The 18,963-nt window shown below is 40.2% G+C and overlaps 1 protein-coding gene across 5 annotated transcripts in view; it reads right to left on the bottom strand.

Annotated features, from left to right (window-relative positions):
• Positions 1-18,963, bottom strand: part of MGAT5 (alpha-1,6-mannosylglycoprotein 6-beta-N-acetylglucosaminyltransferase) — a 361,514-nt gene that overhangs the window by 304,188 nt on the left and 38,363 nt on the right. For 4 of the 5 annotated variants that reach the window (XM_060178023.1, XM_060178024.1, XM_060178027.1 and 1 more), the window contains one exon: positions 428-477. The exons of the other annotated variant lie outside the window; for it this stretch is intronic. Coding sequence is in view for 1 of the 4 variants with exons in the window: in XM_060178027.1 (XP_060034010.1) it covers positions 428-458 (31 nt within the window). In the remaining 3 variants the exon portion in view is untranslated. Of the gene's footprint in view, positions 1-427; positions 478-18,963 lie in introns of those variants that run through there. 5 annotated transcript variants of the gene reach the window in all.

Here is an 18,963-nt window from a genome sequence, read left to right as displayed (position 1 = left end):
TTGGATTATAGTGTCTATATTTTGATGGTTTCAAAAACTAATTTTATTCAACTACAGGGTCTTGCCCTCTTGTTAAAAATTAATTTATTAATTTATTACTGTCACTATTGTTATCATTGGGGCTCAGTGCCACCATTCTCGGCAGCCATTTAGTTCTTTTTCTTTTTCTCCTTTCTTTTACTTGATAGAAAAGAGGGAAATTGAAAGAGATGGTGAGATAAGAGAAGGGAGAGACACCTGCAGCACTGCTTCACCACTTATAAAGCTTCCCCTCTACAAGGGTTTGAACCTATGTTCTTGTACATGGTGACATGTGCATTCTATTAGGTGCTCTACCATCCAGCTCTAGTACTTTCCTTCCTAAGGGCAAATATTTTGGGCCTAAACTTAACAGGGAAAATAGATATCTGCTTACTGCAGTACTTACATGGCCTAATGCATCTTCCTCCGATGTCCATATTACAACAGTAATCACACCTGAAATCACAAGGACAAACATATTTTTTAAGTTTCTCCTCTTTAAGAACTAAGCCACTACAAACATATTGGCAAAGAGCTTCTTTGAACTTTGTTTCTCCCATCCTGGAGCCCAAATACCTTTTTAGAGAGTCTCAAAAATGGGGGAAGAAAAAAAGGTACCTAAAAACAGCTAGGTGGAAGGCCCTATCACTTTAATACTCAGAAGCATATGTATAGTCTCACTTATAGAATCTAAATCCACCCATTATTATTGAGTTACTGGGTTATTGGAAAAATCATTACATATTTTACTACATTTTTCTATGCAAAAACACATCATGACTTCTCCAACAACCCAATAATTCAGTGGGAATAAGGCTACATTTGGCAAAGATAGAGTATTGCACAAAATTGCTTTTTGTTCCAAGTCTCAGGAGGAGTTATACTAAAGCTTTTTGCCAATTCCATTGCTTTTCAGAATACGCTGCGTTTATATATATAAAGCTCCAAATCCATGCACACACACAACTTTGAGAAGATAGCTCTATTATAAAAAAAAAAAAAAGTAAGGAGTTTGCAATAGAAGTCAATGAATCATAAATGCTTGCTCAAACATAATAAATTACTTATAGCCTCTTCATCTTGAAGAGTAACTCTCCCCGACCAAAAAAAAACAAACCCTGTAAAAACCCATTTTAGAATATATCTGCTATGTGCTTCCGATATAAAGATCTGCCTCAATATGACATATTTATTAAAATGGGGGGACAGGCAGTGGCACACCCAGTTAAGCACATCCCTTACCATGCACAAGGACCCAGGTTCAAGCCCCCACTCCCCACCTGCATTGAAGATGCTTCATGAGTGAATAGTAAAGTACATCTGCAGATACCTTTTTCTCTCCCTCTCTATCTCCCCCTCCTCTCTCAATTTCTCTCTGTCCAGGCCAATAAAATAGAGAGAAGAAAAAGAAAGAAGGAAGAAAGGGAAGACGGAAGGGAGGAAGGGAAAAAGGAAGGAAGGAGGAGGAAGGAAGGAAAAAATGGCCACCAAGAGCAGCACATTGACAGCCAGTAGCGAGCCCCAGTGATAACCCTGGTGGTAGCAATAAAAACCATATATATATATATATATATATATATATATATATATATATATATATATATATATATGAGAAAGAAGGAAAAAAAGCCCTGAAACAGATACATGCATGATGTTTCTAATATTCACTGGAAATTACCAGAGAAGCACATAATATGAAACAGATTACTAGAGAAAGAGGAAGAGGAAAGGAGAGCAGGCTACACAGACTCATCTTCAAGTTGACTATCTGTAAGTTCCAAGAAGACTAACCAAATTGTCTTCCACATTCTTAAGAATTTCATGGAAGAATATTAACTATTTTCTTCTGAATAATGTCTGTAAATGTTTTGTTTTGTTTTTTGTTTTGTTTTCAACCCAAATAAGCCACTTCTGTCTTTACATGGTCCTTTGCATGTAGCTATCCTTCACAGCATTGAGATTGCTGTCTATTTCAGCAATCTTTGAGCAATACCAGTAGATTGTATTGTATATTTAGGCAACTTCAGAGAGAAGGCACAATCGAAAGTCATTACAAATCTACAATTTCCATGAAGCAGTGTGGTCTCACCAGAGTTTACGGAAGGCTAGAAAGCTGGGAGGAAGTAAGTAATCTCAGCGATGATGCCCCCTCTCTTTTATACCAGCTTCTGTTTGATGTAGTTTTGAGGTGAAAATGGAGAAGATGTCAACTTCATTGAGCCCAGTCACCAAAATGCATTTCAAGAAAATAATCTTGAGCTTTTTAATCATCAAAAATACCTCATTCATGTGAAGTAGTAGTATAAAATAATAAAAATGGAGAACTATGGCCCAGAACTAAATAGTATCAGCTGATTTTCAGAATCTTTACTTTTTTCTGTATGTTTTCATAGACATATTGCTTGTCACATTATATGGAAGTTTTCCTTGTGAATTTTGGGATCATATGCACAGGCACTAGTTGACATGAGTCACATCAGATTCATAAATGTAAAACTCAAAAAATTCTCACAGTATACAAAAAATTATCTTTTACACCACCCAATGTTTTCAAATCTGGACTATTTTTTTTAACAGTACTCACAACTCACTCTTGACTTGGAAGAATCAGACAAGTTACTGAGTCACATGAAAACTACTACTTTATACATTAGCAAAGTTCACAGTCACCAAGAAGACATTCACATCTATCTACATCAAAGCTTTAATGGCCAACTAACCTTAAACAGTATCTCCCACAGAGCCAAATACACAATATTAATAAAAATTCAGTCATGTCAAGCTATGTCTATTCAAAAGAATTTACAGACAATTCCTTTGTATGTAAAGAAAGTTCTTTCTCCCTTACAAATGTTCAAAGCTACACCACCCTACAGTTTTCATCAAGAGTCTTATCCATTGGCACAGGAACTTTGGTGGCGGCGGTGGTGGTGGTGGTGGTGGTGGTGGTGGTGGTGGTGGTGGTGGTGGTGGTGGTGGTGGTGGTGGTGGTGGTGGTGGCAGTGGTGGTGGTAATGTGTGTGTTAATACTATATACTAATGTTTAATCAGTCATTCAAGATTTTATCCAGAAGTTATTTTTTTCTGGAGACTGACACTCTAAATCTATTCTTAGATTCATGCTTTGATGTTCCTACCTCTGTTAATCACACTTAAATTATGAAAGCAACTGTAAATAAAGAGCATGTGAATGTAATCCATCTAGAAAGAATAAGACAGCAATCATAGACTACAGACAGTGAGAGTAGCCAAGAAAACTGAAATGCCACTTTTAACCTACACTTACTCCTTTAATTGTACATTTTAGATAAAAGATATTGTTAACTGCCTGTGGAAAGTGCACACACACACACACACACACACACACACACACACAACTACTGATAATCTCTGTCTTTCAGTAAGACATTCCATTAGACATCTACTTTTAACTATCCTACCCAAAACTTCTCTAAAGGTAGGTATCCTGCAATATCTACTCTGCATCTGATGACATGGATGGTGGTTGCTGATTCCAGACCCAGAGGGCCTCATACCTCCCTACCTCTTCATCTACTCCTCTGTAGTAGAACCCATCAGCTTGGTACCTTTTCAGTTTTCATACTTAAGTTATCTATACTGTATTCCCAATGGCCCATCTATCTGCAAGTGAAAAATCTCTCATTATCAAAAACAAGCATAAATGCAACTCTAAACCACCTCCCTCTCTCTTTCCCACAGTCTAAGCAAAGGTAAGTCACCATGAGCACCAAAGCTGTTCAGACATTGTCAAATTGTCTAGGCTTCTACCTGAAATAATTTCACGTCTAGAAAAAAATATCTCAAATGATAAGACCACCACCTCGTAGTACAAACTAGATACTCATGACTATGCTCATAAATTTAAGCTATTCAGACAGCCTTCGATCAGCTGATCTCTCTCAATCTCTCTCTCTCTCTCTCTCACACACACACACACACACACACACACACACGCCCATAATTACAATGCATACCTATATATCTTTTGTTAAGCATAACAGTTAAATTCAAAAAATGGTGAGATTTTGCCCAGTAACAAATGCAGTGGTCCTCTACCACGTATACAACCTTAACTTTAAATATGGCTGGTTTCATCATAATCTAAATTTACTTAGCATCTTTCTACTTCAGAGAGGTCATAAACCAAGCTGCCACTGAAAACTTTCAAAAATATTATCAAATCTATTTCTATAAGATTATAGAAAAATCTGAACTTGCCTCACAATAGTCAAGCTTGGATTAAAAGTCTCACAAACTATGTGAAGGCAGCCCAGGTGTCTTTAAGCCTCTGTCTGCTTATATCTGAAACAGGTAGTAATCACAGTGCCTCAGTAGGAGAATGATGGTGAGGAGTCACAAACCAACACAACACAGCCAAAATGCACAGCTGAGGTAGTAGGGAAGCAGTAGTCCTGTCTAAATGTTAGCAATTACTACTGCTGTGGTTGCTATTGCTATAATAGGATAATAAACTAACAGAATAGTGATATAGGCAGTTCTGAAAATAGTCCAAAGCCCAGAACCACAGCCATGGCAGTGCCTGAGATGTGGCGTTATAATTTTACTGACAAGTTATTTGTCAGGCAGGTATGATGATGGCAATGGCTTGGCTTAGAATACCCTTAGTTTAAATGGCACTTTTCCTATAGATGGTCCCCACGTAAAGTATGTTGTTGTTGTTGTTTTATTTGTTTGTTTTATTTTCTTTGCCTCCAGAGTTATTGCTGGGGTCCTGTGCCTGTACCATGAATCCACTGCTCTAAGCAGCCATTTTTTCCATTTTTTATTATTATTATTGGATAGGACAAAGGGAAATTGAGAGGAGAGAGGAAGACAGAGGGGGGAGTGAAAGACAGAAACCTGCAAACCTGCCTCACCGCTTGTGAAGCAACACCCCTGCAGGTAGGAAGCCAGAGGCTCGAACTAGAATCCTTGAGTGTGGGTCCTTGCACTTCGTATTATGTGCGCTTAACCCGGGGCGCCACTGCCCAACTCCCCAAGCATGTTTGACTTACAAGTGAGAATAAAAAAATTCAAATTTTGTGACTTGTGAATCATCACTAAGTGAATATAAGTAATATCTATAGACAGTAATATCTGTCTAATATTTTACCAAGACATAAGGACAGTAGGCTGGAAGGGCCAGAGGATCACCTAAGTTTGTAACTAGTTTTTGATGCTCATTTACAATGCCACAAACAGCAGGCCTCCTTACAAAACTTGCATATCATCCCAAACAAAATTTAATAGTCTCATTAAAATTATTTTAACAGATACTAGGGCCTTAAAAGTCTGCTCTTTGAAATCATATCCATGTTATAGCTGCTTCTGCCCCTGAACTTGATAGTTCTTAACATAGCAAATTCTACACCAGCACTATGAATAATATCTGGGGAGTGGGGCCTGGTGGTTGCACACCTGGTTGAGCGCATGTTACAGTGCGCAAGGACCCAGGTTCGAGCCCCCAGACTCCACCTGCAGGGGTGAAGATTCACAAGTGGGGAAGCATGGCTGCAGGTGTCTCTCTTTCTCCCTCTCTGTCTCCCTCTCTGTCTCTGGCTTTCTCTAATAAAATAATAATGATGATGATGATATCTTGGGAGTAGGAGATGCAAATTCTCAGACCCCACCACACACATACAACACATTAGAATCTCTGGACTGTGGTTACACAATGTCTGAACAAGTCTTCCAAGAGATTCAGATGCATGCTTAAGTGTGAAAGCCACTGCCAACAGTTTGTAGGCTGGGGCAGTACTTTAAGAATAAAAGAAGAAAAAAACTATCTGGCATTTTTCAGTTCCTTAAAAACCTACTACAGGATGATGTCAACCATTCCTTTCTATTTTTAAATCCTCATGATGAGGCTGAAGGTGATTCATCCAGCACTTAGGCTGATCACTTAAATAGTAAAGATCTTTTGCTCTCACCCCTAATGGAAGGTGACTATTGCTTGTTATTTCTGATGTAACTATAGGAATATTTTGGTGACAAAAGCTTTTCCTTTATTAACTTCTGTAATAGTGGTAACAGAGAGTTATAATTATTATGCTCCATTCCTTTCTGTAATGTGTTCATACTATTGTATCCTTTGAAACTGATCATACCACATGTCAAAACAAGGAAACACTAAAGTGGGATCAAATTTAGCTTGATGTAAATAAACAGAGACCAAAACTACAACTATTTGGGCAAACCTTTTTCAACTGACAGGAAACAAGTATGCATTAACCATCTGGCTTTATCTCAGTGAAATATAAGGGTATGGTGATTAAATGCTTTCAGTGGGTACTAAGGAGACTTTACAATACTAAATGATTTTATCACCAGACACTACCCATCATCTAACCAATTATCAAGACAGTAAGTATTAAGGAATATCTCCTAAATAACAACTTTCTACACCTTTTATTTGTTGAGATGTGTATTAATTTGAGATTAATTTCATATTTATTATGAGTTCTTTTGATAAATTGTGAATACCAAAGTACTATTGATTTTTCTTTTTGATTAATTTCACACTTAACACTGGATAAGAAAGGCAAGATTAATGATGTCTGGAAAACAATGTACAGTTCTTGTAAGATATTTAATCAACCTCAAGTGTTCAAGTAAACAGAGAACAAAGATAAGGAAATGATAATGGCATCTTCTCTAGGAGATGTCAAAGGTGCCAAGCAAATAAATGCCTGGACAGCTTAAGCTATAAACTCTAGCTGATACTCTTCTTGGAGAGAAAAGTTTGGGACTCTGAAGACTGTTGTGCACTGATAAACTGAAGCTTCTACCTATAACTGAAGAGATATATTTTTTACCCACTTTCAAAGGTCTCTCTGTATATTTCTTAGGCTCTTCACACCATTCCTATCTTCTCTCAAACTTTATGTAAATTATGTTAAGATTCCAAGTCTAAAAATGTATAGAGTTAGATCTCCTTCACCAGAGGAAATATAGAAAAGTCTCATTAAGGAGTTTTAGAGTCAGGGTACTTTGTGTAGATATGCTGTTACTATTTCCAGAATTTTTGTGTAGATATACTACTACTATTTCCAGTAATTTTACCCATTTATAAGTGCAGTAGTCATCTTTTAGGGAATAATATCCCTTGAGGAGATAGGTCATCTTGCAAAATTATAAATAAGGGGCTGGGTGGTGACGCACCTGGTTGAGTGCACATGTTACAATGCTCAAGGACCCAGGTTCGAGCCCCTAGTCCCCACCTGCAGGGGAAAGCTATGCAAGTGGTGAAGCAGGGCTGCAGGTGTCTCTCTCTGTCTCTTTCCCTCTCTGTCTCTCCCTTCTTCTCGACTTCTGGCTGTCTCTATCCAACAAATAAATAAAGATTTTAAAAAATTTAAAAAATTATAAATAAGTGGTACCTATATTAATTGAGGGCTTGTCATGTGATGAGACATGAAGAGCTTTGTATATGCTCTCTAACATAGCAGTAACTCTTTGACATTATTATTACACACACTTTACACATGACAGAACTGAGGATGAGAAAGTAAATGTCTCGTATAAGTAACCACCATCTTCATTTGGGTATGGAAGGCCCCCAAGCCTGGGATTTCTTTTAAAATTCCATAAAGCTTTCCTAGGAGCATAAGCAACAGAACGTTTGTTGACTACTTGGAAATTTTTCCAAAACCCATAGAAGTTACAAGCATGTCATCTTCCTGTAGAAAACTCCCCTTCCTATTCCCATTTCCACTGACCCAGTGCTTCTCTAAATGTCAACACTTAAGTACAAATTTCCCAATGTTATATTATGCATTAGAACTTCTATTGTTCATCTGAGTGCCATCTTAAATCTCCCCTCACAAACAAATGTGTCCTACAAAATCCAATATACCAATCTGACCATCATTATGAGCAATGCCCTTCAATGCAGTAATCACTCACTACATGTGGTCATCTATATTAATGATAATTAAAATAGAAAATTCATTTCCTCAGACACACTAGACACATTATAAGTGGTTATAATAGCTCTATATGTGCCAAGTAGCTATCCTGTCAGCACAGATATATAATATCTTCATTATTGAGAGAGTTAACTGGTCATCACTGGTGAAGAGTTATTTTAGGACAGTGTCTTTCCATCTAAATCCCTACCAGTAGTACACAGGAGAAGAGTTTCTTCACCACAGAATGAATTAAGTGCTTCATCAGACAAACTGTGGTCCTACCCACAATGCCTTTAGAGCTCATCTTTTAAGGAATAATGTTCCTTAAGAAGTCGGGCCATCTGGCAAAATTATAAATAAAACAAAGTAACCAACCTAGTAAAAAAAAAAAAAAAGAAAAGAAAAGAAAAGAAAAGAAAGCATCAGTAAGAGGAGGCACTAAGAGACTATCTTCAGTCAGTCCTTCCATTCTGCAATAACCACCCTATCACATGCACAGCAGGTCAGGTTCCAAACAAGAGCAACCCCACAGACCATCTATGCAGGGCAACCCTGAAGCACATCCTCACCAATACTCTCTCCAGTTAAAATATGAATCTGCTATTCCTCCTTAGCAAGACAGGGTCCCCAAGTCTTCTCTCTTGCTTCTAATTATTAAAGAAGTAATACAAAAAAGCAAACTTTCATATCACTGTATTTTCTACAATCACTCTCACTCAGTTGCTTCACTACAAGTTGGATAATTAGCAATGAGAAAGCCCATGGGCAATGACAGTGTGATTACAGGTTAGAAAGCAGAGTTGCAGTAGGTTACCCCACCCCAGCCCCCAGAGCACTACACAGCTGGGGCTTATAATGGTAGGACTTGAACCTGGGACCTCATAGCCTCATAGGCATGAGAACTGTCTGCAGAACTACTATGCTATCTCCCTCTGCCAGAGCTGCAGTAATCTATCTTGATAATATCATACCTAGAAAGAGTCACTTTAAAAGATTTTCAGGGATTTTTTTTATCTTTTTTAAAAATATTTTATTTATTTATTTATTCCCTTTTGTTGCCCTTGTTGTTTTATTATTATAGTTATTATTGTTGTTGTTATTGATGTCGTCATTGTTGGATAGGACAGAGAGAAATGGAGAGAGGAGGGGAAGGCCTTTGCACCTCGCACCACATGCGCTTAACCCACTGTACTACCACCCGACTCCCTGATTTTTTTTTAAGTGGGTGAGGCACAAAGAGTGATAAACAAAGGCACTGACCTGACCTGATTCTCAACTTGCACTGCACACAAGTGTCCTTATGTGCATTCTGCCCAATTTCACTCCTTCATCCCTCCCTGCTGTCTGTGGATTACTCCCTATGATTGAACCCCAAGACCAATGTAAGTCAGACTTCACAGCTACCAATGTTGGTCCATAAAGTAGCAAACAAACCAGAATGACACTTTTCAATGCCAAACGTTTTCAGTCATTCTGGGAACCCTAAAGCAGTCCCAGATTCAACCTGGTCTATAGGTTAAATATTGATCCTGTTCATCATGAAGAGCACATAAACTTATAAGAGATCAAGGTAGAAGGGTTTCTGGAAAAAAAACAACTGCAAATCTGGGCTGGGAAGACAGCATAATGGTTATGCAAAAAGACTTTTATGCCTAAGACACGAAAGGTCTCAGGTTCAATCCCCAGCACCACTATAAGCCAGAGGTGAGCTCTGGTTAAAAAGAAAAAAAAAATTATTGGAGGTTATTTAAAGATAAATGAACACATTTCCTTCTTTGAGTCTATGAAGTCTTCTAATCTGGATAAACACCCTTTGCTCCTTTCCTAGTGTTCACAACTCAAATCATGTCAGTAAGGCCAATTTATGCATAATTCACCTTTGGGTCAAATGAATCATGGACCCTAATCAAAGTGCAACATTTCTATAGTTTCTACCCAGTAATAATTTATAACTAATTTATAATACAGTTTTGCTACATGGTTGACCTGATAGGGTCTAAATATTAGAATCTAGAGAGAAAGCAGGGGCATTGTACTAAGTCACAAAGGTGGACGGCCCAATTATACGGGAGTGTTTCTGAAGTAACTCAAATTCAGAAACAATTTCTCCTGGTATATGAGAGTAGACTCCCTTCTCACTCTAATAGAACAAAAACTATATATACCAAAACCAACAGCCAGTTGAGGGACTTTCCACTGTTAACCATGCCAAGTTCTGACAACCTTGACTGGACCATGGCAAACTTACATATCTCAATCAAGGAATGCTGATTCAAGGGCACCATACAATCAGACTTTAGGGGAAAGCGAGTGGTAACTGGAAAGAAACCCCCATGGGACAGGGGCCAGGGAGTGATGCACCCAGTTGAGCATAAGGACCAAGGTTTGAGCCCCTGCTCCCCACCTACCGGGGGAGAGGGGGGTAGGCATGCTTCAAGATCTGTGAGGCAGGTCTGCAGGTATCTATCTTTCTCCCTCTCTACCTCCCCCTCTCTTTTCAATATTTCTCTGTTTCCAATAAGGATATTGAAAGAATATCACCTGAAGGAGAACTAGACAGTTTTTCCCCTTAAGACTGCCCTCGGGGCTGGGTGGTGGCACACCTGGTTGAGCACACAGGTTACAGTGCACAAGGACCCAGGTTCAAGCGACCAGTCCCCACCTGCAGGGGGAATGCTTTGCAAGTGGTGAAGCACTGTTGCAGGTGTCTCTCTGTCTCTCCTTCTCTATCACTCCCTCTCTCTCGATTTCTGGCTGTCTCTACCCAGTAAATAAAATAAAGATGATAAAATTTTTTTTAAAAGACTGCCCATGTCCCACGCTGTGGAAATATGGTTTCCTTATAAAAGGAAAACACTGACAGATCATTCATGATCTGTGCTTCAGAAATGTCTTTGAAGACCTGAGTCCAAAATCAAGGAAAACAAAAATAGCTCAGTGGGACTAAATCAAACTAAAAAGCTTCTGTACAGCAAAACAGAAATATCTTTATATAATACCATTCAGATAAAGGACTAATAACCAACATATACAATGAACTCACTGAACTTATCAACGAAGAACCCAACATCCCCATTAGAAAACAGGGAGAGAGCATGGACAGACTCTTCAGCAAAGAGGAGGCCCAGAGAACCAGTAGACATGAAAAAAGTGCTCAAAGCCACTGATTATCAGAGAAATGCAAAGAAAGACAACAATGAGATACCACTTTACACCTGTGAGAATGTTAGACATTAGGAAGAAAAGTAACAAGTGTAGGCCAGGATAATGGGGCAAGGAACTCTTCTACACTGCTGGTAGAAAACTGGTCCAACTCCATAAGAAATCAGTCTAAAGATCTCTCAGAATATTAGAAATGAACCTACCTATAACTCAGCAATTTTTCTCCTGGAGATTTAATCAAAGGAAACCAAAATACCTATCCAAAAATATCTTTGGGGGCCAGGCGGTAGCACACCTGGTTAAGCACACATATTCTGGTGTGCAAGGACCTGGGTTCAAACCCCCGGTCCCCACCTGCAGGGGGAAATCTTCACAAGTGGAGAAGTAAGGCTGCAGGTGTCTCTTGGTCTCTTCCCCTATCTCCCCCTCTGTTCTTAATTCCTGTCTCTATCCAATAATAAATAAATAAAACAATTTTTAATTATCTCTTTTTCTCCCCCTCTCTATCTCCTCCTCCTCTCTCAATCTCTCTCTATCCTATCAAATAAAATAGAAAAAATGGCTTCCAGGAGCAATGGATTTGTGGTGCAGGCACCGAGCCCCAGTGATAATCTTGGAAGCAAAAAAAAAAAGGAAAAGAAACAAAGAGAAGGAAAACACAAGATGAAACTTGGACTAGATGAGGTGTATTACACTAAAGCAAAGGATTCTGGGGAAGGAAAGAGCTGTAGAGAGTTTTGGAGTCCTGGTGCATGATGGTGGAGAAGGAACTAAGCCAGGGGTCCATGTGTTTTACAGACACCTATCATGGAGAGATGAGAAATTGTACCAATGTCCCAACTGTACTACAAACCACTAACCCCACTCCATAAAATTATTTTAATGGTATTTCCTTAATTTTCTGTTAATAACTATTTTAAGAAAATTCAAAAGTGTGGTCTGGGAGGTGGCACAGTGGATAAAGCATTGGACTTTCAAGCACGAGGTCCCAAGTTCGGTCCCCAGCAACACATGTACTAGGGTGATGTCTGGTTCTTTCTCTCTTTCCTATCTTTCTCATTAGTAAATAAATAAAATCTTTAAAAAATAAATAAATAAATAAATAAAATTCAAAAGTATACTACCTCTTTAAACTTTTTCTGTTTTCACCAACAGCTTTTGTCATATAGGGTCTCTGGCTTAATTATTCTCTGAATAAACATTTTCCTTGCCACAGTCACCTGCCCTCCACACCCACCCCCATCCCCAGAATTTTCTGAACATGGTATAAGAACTTCCAATCCATCGAGGAAATTCAAAAGCATCAGGCCTTACCATGATCTCATTCCCTTTCTTCCCACCCATTTCTGTCCAAATGAACCTTCAAGAACACCCCTCTACACACACACAAACCTGGCCAGGCCTCTTGACTTCAACAAGAAGCTTAGGGGCCACCAAGACCAAATGTAAAAGCAAACTTTGTATTCGGAGGACCTCCTAAATCAGAACTGCTTTGCTCAAGCCAATCAGTCTGCCTATCAGATACCCTTATCTTCAGACTTCATCTTTGCTGTCTACTGTCCCCAAAGCTTTCAACTTTCAGTTTCATAATACAACATGCATTGAGAAATTCACCCACATGACAGTGCCTGTGCCTTTCTGTGTACAGTAAGGCCCCAAATCAAACTGTCAACTCCTCAAGAGCATACTATATCTAGTGTGTCTCAGTATTTTCAAGGGGCATTTTTTGTTTTTTTACTATCTTTATTTATTGGGTAGAGACAGTCAGAAGTCAAGAGGGAAGGGTAAGATAGAGAGGAAGAGAGACAAAGAGACACCTGCAACCCTGTTTCACTACTGGCAAAGCTTTCCCCCTGCAGGTAGGGACCAGTAGCTCGAACCCAGGTCCTTGCATTGTAGCATGCACTCAACCAGGTGCGCCACCCACGGGCCCCACCAAGAAGCATTTTAGACTCTCAATCTTACACAAAACCAGTGTTCTGCAAATATTTGATAAGCTCCCTGAAAAGTTTCTACCCAAGCTTGCAGTTCATTATTCTGACAGTAAATTTTCAGACCATTAAGATTCCCCCGCTCCCCCATCTCAATACACAGCTTTGTCACTGTGAGTCACAAGAGGTTCTATACTATAGGAAGTAGCCCAGATTTTGTACACTTTCAAGCTCTACCACTTAACAGGCAAGGCTTTTAACAACTCTAAGCTTCGATTTTATCTTCTGTGAAGCCACAGCAACAAAAACTCCCTTGCCATACCAAACACACTGCCCAAGAGACATTCAAAGAACCTTATCTTTACCCTCTCATTCTTCCATTATCTTTATTTAAAGAGGATTGGAGTATAGCAGAAATCGTATGGTCACGGCAATGCTTCTGCTGCTGTGTTCAAATATAAACTATGTTCAGATCAGATTCTAGCTACTAGGGAAATTAATCAATCACTCAGACTCTGCATCTTTATCCATAAAATGAGATTTATGACAAATCTCAAAGGCGTTGTCTACAAAGATGGGGAAATATCCTAGTACATAAACTAGCAACTCAGTGGGATTTACTACATATGATCTTGTTCCATAAAGAAGCAATGAAGAGGGAGCCAGGTGGTAGTGCATCCAGTTAAGTTCACATGTACATGTGGCCATGCACAAGGACCAGGATTTGAGCCCCTTGCTCCCCACCTGCAGGGGGGGATGCTTCAAGAGTGGTGTTTCTCTTTCTCTCTCCCTATCTTCCCCATCTCTCTCAATTTCTACTTGTCCTATCTAATAAAATAAATAAATAAGAAAGAAACAAATTAAGGTCAGGTGGTGGTATACGTGGTTAAGCACACATGTTACAATACACAAGGACCTGAGTTCAAGCCCCTTGTCCCCACCTGCAAGGGGAAAGTTTTATGAGTGGTGAAGCAAAGTATCTCTCTTTCTCCCTCTCTGTTTCTCTCTGTCTCTATGTAAAATAAATAAATAAATAAAATATTGTGGGGCTGGGTGGTGGTGTACCTGGTATAGCACACATGTTACAAAATATAAGGGCCCAGGTTCAAGCCCCTGGTCCCCATTTGCAGGAAGGAAGTTTTATGAGAGGTGAAGCAGTGCTGCAGGTATCTCTCTCTCTCTCTCTTTACCTTTCTCCTTCCCTATCAATTTCTCTCTCAATTAAGTAAGTAAAGCAATGGTTCTAAAAAAAGAAAGAAATGAAACAGGGAGAAAGGATGGGGAAGATAGCATAATGGCTAGACTTCTATGTCTGAGGGCCTGAAGTCACAGGTTCAACTCCCTATACCATCATAAGACAAAGCTGTGCAGTGCTCTGGTTTAAGCAGGGGGTCAGGGTATGGTGAGGGGAAGGAATCCTCACTTGCATCTGTCATCTTCTTCCAAATACACTGTAGATGTCTTCAAACCAGACCCAGTCATTTCAGCTGATGACCCCCACTTCCCTTGTCCTCAATCTTCACATAATAAGTACATGAAAATTATTCTGAGAATGCCAAAGACGCTTTTTTTTAATAGAAGTGTTGGTATGCATGAGACCCCTTCTGTTTCATTTGGTTTAAATCCCCCCTGCTTAACACTATTCTATTTACATAACCACTTCATTCTATTTATATAACCGCTGTTAACAAGCACCTCCCTCCAGGGCATTGGTTCAATCCCCACTGTTTCATGATATGTTTTTGCTCCACCCCCCCTCCTTGTCACACTCTGATTGTCACCAGTCACTTTTCTCTCCACCCTCTCTATGTCACACCCTGTTTCCACCCTACTTGTCAAGTATATATAAAGACAGCATTGTGAGTTTTAGAGTACTTTACCTTTAGTTTAGCTCAGCTCGGCTTAGATTGTGCTGCGTCCTGCATGAATAAAGAGATACTGCCTACAGCTCAACTATGAGTCCCTGGTCGTCTGTTACCTGCCCGTGAAGCCAGCCCGGCGAAAACAACATAACCCATCGAAAACGACATATGGCGCCTGAACAGGGACTGAAATAAGCCCTGAAACATGGGCCGGCATCAACGTGGGACCCTAACCATCCATCGTCCAGATAAGTAAACTTGGCTACCCATCCACCATGGGTTGCCTTTCTACTTATGAAGAGGTTTGCCAAAGCCTCTACTGTTTCATCATGAGACAGTTAGTCTGTCTCTGGAACATTTTACTCTGGGCTACATTTCGGTTCCCTGACCGGGAACTTTGGTTTCTTATGACCGGGATCATAGAGCTTGGGAGATGCACGGAGATTTCTCCTTGGACTTTCTGGATTCCCTCTCCCATGTTTTCTGAGGAAAAGGACTACATTTTGCTCCGGGCCACAATTTGGTTCTTTATGACTGTAATCATAGACCTTGGGATATGCATGGGGATTTCCACTGGGACTTTCTGGACTTCTTCTCGAATGTTCCCCATGGAGAAGGACTACTCTAATTTGAAGAACATTCTCGAGTACCCTGGCAGTTCCCAAGTATGGAGACATGTGGTTAGTTCTACTCTCCTGATTGGATTCTTTCTTCAATGGGAAGACGCTTTTAAAAATGGGTGCCTGAAGCAATCCAGCAGGAACAGTCAGAAACACCCTAAATGGAATTTCGAGGACCTTTTTGGACTAGGTCGCCCTCCGGGGATTCTTAATCCTACATGGTGAGATCTTGATAATCTGGTTCAAGTTGCGTTTCATAAGAGAATGATTTGAATGACTGAATTTTTGTTTGACATTGACTTAAAAAAAAAAAATGCTGGACGCAGCCATGATTTCTAGAGACATCCAGAAACAATCCAAAAAATTGTTTTTTCCTCCTTTGATTTCTCTTTTACGTCTTGACATGAATCTGAAACGTTTAATCCTGAAAACTGTATGAGTTATGGGTGGGGCAGATAGTGCAATGATTATGTTAATTATTCTCATGCTTGAGGCTTTTAACCGTGGTTCTTCTGTTTACCTTTCCACATATTATTGAGTTTAAACTGTTTAAACAACCTTAAAATCATACTAGAAACGACTTCCAATTATAATGGAGTTATCAATTATAGTAAACTTCTAATCTGCTACAAGTTTTGTTTGACAAGTAAGTGAATTTCAGCTGTCAAAGTCTTCACATGAAAAAGCATCTACTCAAATGGAATTCCTGGAAATCCATTTGGATCCTGTTCTCTGACATCGCCCCCAGAAACCAATGAGGTGACCTGGCACGACCTGAAGAAACAGATTCACAGACTCCAAAGATCACTCTCTACAGAAAAGCAAAATTCTGGTGGCCAACATTCCCCATCGAGACAGACGTGCAGCGTTTCATCCTCCGGCATTTTCTTCTGTGGTCAGCTACTTTGGACTGACACCTCCATCGGACTTACTGGTACACACTGCTGTGTTTCTCAAAGACTAACTTCAGCCAATTGCCTTGAAACTTTATAGACCATGTCCCCTCGCCTGCAGGCTCTGTCCCAGAGGCAGAAAGCTCCCCCTCCTTATTAGGTTATGTCCACAGAGGCATGAAGCGCCCCAAGAGGCAAGAGATGCCCACAGAGGCAGGAAATGCCCTTTGAGGCAAGAGATGCCCCCAGAGGCATGAAGCATTCCCAGAGGCAAGAAATGCCCTTTGAGGCAAGAGATGCCCCCAGAGGCATGAAGCATTCCCAGAGGCAAGAAATGCCCTTTCGCCTGCTAGGCCTTGCCCTTTGAGGCAAGAAAAGCTCCACTTGGCATCACACTGGTTATTGCTGCTCGCCTATTTTGTTTTCCATGTCTTATGCCAGTTCTTTTGAAAACGCCTGTACGATATACGTTTCTGTTCACCCCACAATGGCCATTAGTTAAAAAGAAAGGGGGAATTGTTGGTATGCATGAGACCCCTTCTGTTTCATTTGGTTTAAATCCCCCCTGCTTAACACTATTCTATTTACATAACCACTTCATTCTATTTATATAACCGCTGTTAACAAGCACCTCCCTCCAGGGCATTGGTTCAATCCCCACTGTTTCATGATATGTTTTTGCTCCACCCCCCCTCCTTGTCACACTCTGATTGTCACCAGTCACTTTTCTCTCCACCCTCTCTATGTCACACCCTGTTTCCACCCTACTTGTCAAGTATATATAAAGACAGCATTGTGAGTTTTAGAGTACTTTACCTTTAGTTTAGCTCAGCTCGGCTTAGATTGTGCTGCGTCCTGCATGAATAAAGAGATACTGCCTACAGCTCAACTATGAGTCCCTGGTCGTCTGTTACCTGCCCGTGAAGCCAGCCCGGCGAAAACAACATAACCCATCGAAAACGACATAGAAGTACTAGGCTGAGACCCATTTCTTCAAGGAGAACATATGCATTCTCATTTTTATCTCATCAATGTTCAAATATTCATGTTTACCCATAACACTAGCAAGACAATCCTGAGAAAAAACAGTTACTATTACTACTCTTTAAAAATGAGTCTGTGGTTGAAACCATTCTTAAAAAAAAAACAAAAAAAACCTCAAAGTACTGAGACAAACATCCTCAGCTTTGAATGAATATTCAAACAGATGTAAAAATTGCAGTCCCAAGGAAAGCAGTCCTCAGGCAGGATTGCACTGTTAGAAGAAAGAAAAATAAATTCTGTCCTTTCAGATCAGTTTGAAAGTTCCTGAAAACTCAAAGGGGAAGTCTCACCTTGTGCGCCCACTCTCCTGTTCCAAGGGCCCCTGTGGCTCTCTGGCTTCCTCCTCCCCTAAGAGGACCCTGGAAGACCTGTGAGGACAGATCCTGACTCTGGCCACTCAACTGCTAAAAGGAAATGATGGGAAAAAGGCCAAAATTTCTAAATTTATAAGTTATCAGGTAACCACCTTCCCACCAAAAAAGTATGTCCTCCTACTCTGACTCCTGGGAGTTGAAAACTCACTTCCTTCCTTCTTGAAGTTCCCAGGCTCAGCCTAGCCCTTAGAGGAGGAGCCAGCACTCCCCCTCCAGCATGGAGCCAACTCAGGCACTCAAGACTCTTCCCCAGTTCTGCTCTGCACAAACCAGCATTCACTCTCTCCTAATGTAAGGCAGGCCAAGAAAAGCTTGTCAAAAGCCAGGATGAGTAAGCTGTACTTCACAGCCTCCTCCATTTCTCTAACGGGTTTGCAAATGTACTAACCAGCCCCAAACATTCCCAGCAGTTCTGCACATCAGGCATCCTCACCAATTCCACCACCACCTCCAAGTGTCCTTATTCTTTCCTGAGCCTCGTTCCAAATGCAGATGTTCCTTGCTAAAACTATGAAAGAAGCTGCACCTTCTGAGATGATCAGAGTCTGAAATTCACCAGAAGTATCACAAAATACTAATGATCAAGACAGAGCAGTTGTTAGCATCCCTGAATGCTCAGTGACCTGCCAGAGCCCCCCTCTAGAATCCCTTTTAGAGCTTTCACAACCATTTCTTTAGAAGAAACTTTCATTTTTTCACAAAGGGAACTGAAGCTCACTTAGTCACCCATAGCAAATCACACAGCTGACAGGTGGCAAAACCAAGGTATGAACCAAATTGTCTACCCACTGACTGTCATAACCTCTCTGTCAGACATGGACTCCAAGCCACTGTTAACCAATTGTCCTCTCTCTATAATGATCTCTTAAATCCAACAAAAGATCATCAGGTGCTTTGTGCTTGGCAGCAAGAAAAGCAACTGTGTTCACACAACACAAGCTACCATCCACTCCTTTGGACAGCTATACCCACGCTCTCCTCAGCAGGCCTCTTATGATGCCCGGGCAAATTAGAGGTCATTTTGCAGAAGTGGAAAGTAAGGCCTTCCATGATGTCTAAATTGTATCCCACTCAACTCAATCAGATTTACATGTTTATTCAGTGGAAAGCCATTCTCAGTACTAG

The sequence above is a fragment of the Erinaceus europaeus genome, chromosome 18 (genome assembly GCF_950295315.1).
Source record: "Erinaceus europaeus chromosome 18, mEriEur2.1, whole genome shotgun sequence".
NCBI lineage: Eukaryota > Metazoa > Chordata > Mammalia > Eulipotyphla > Erinaceidae > Erinaceus > Erinaceus europaeus.
The sequence above is the reverse complement of the archived record's forward strand: the minus strand, read 5'-3'. Positions and strand labels throughout refer to the sequence as shown.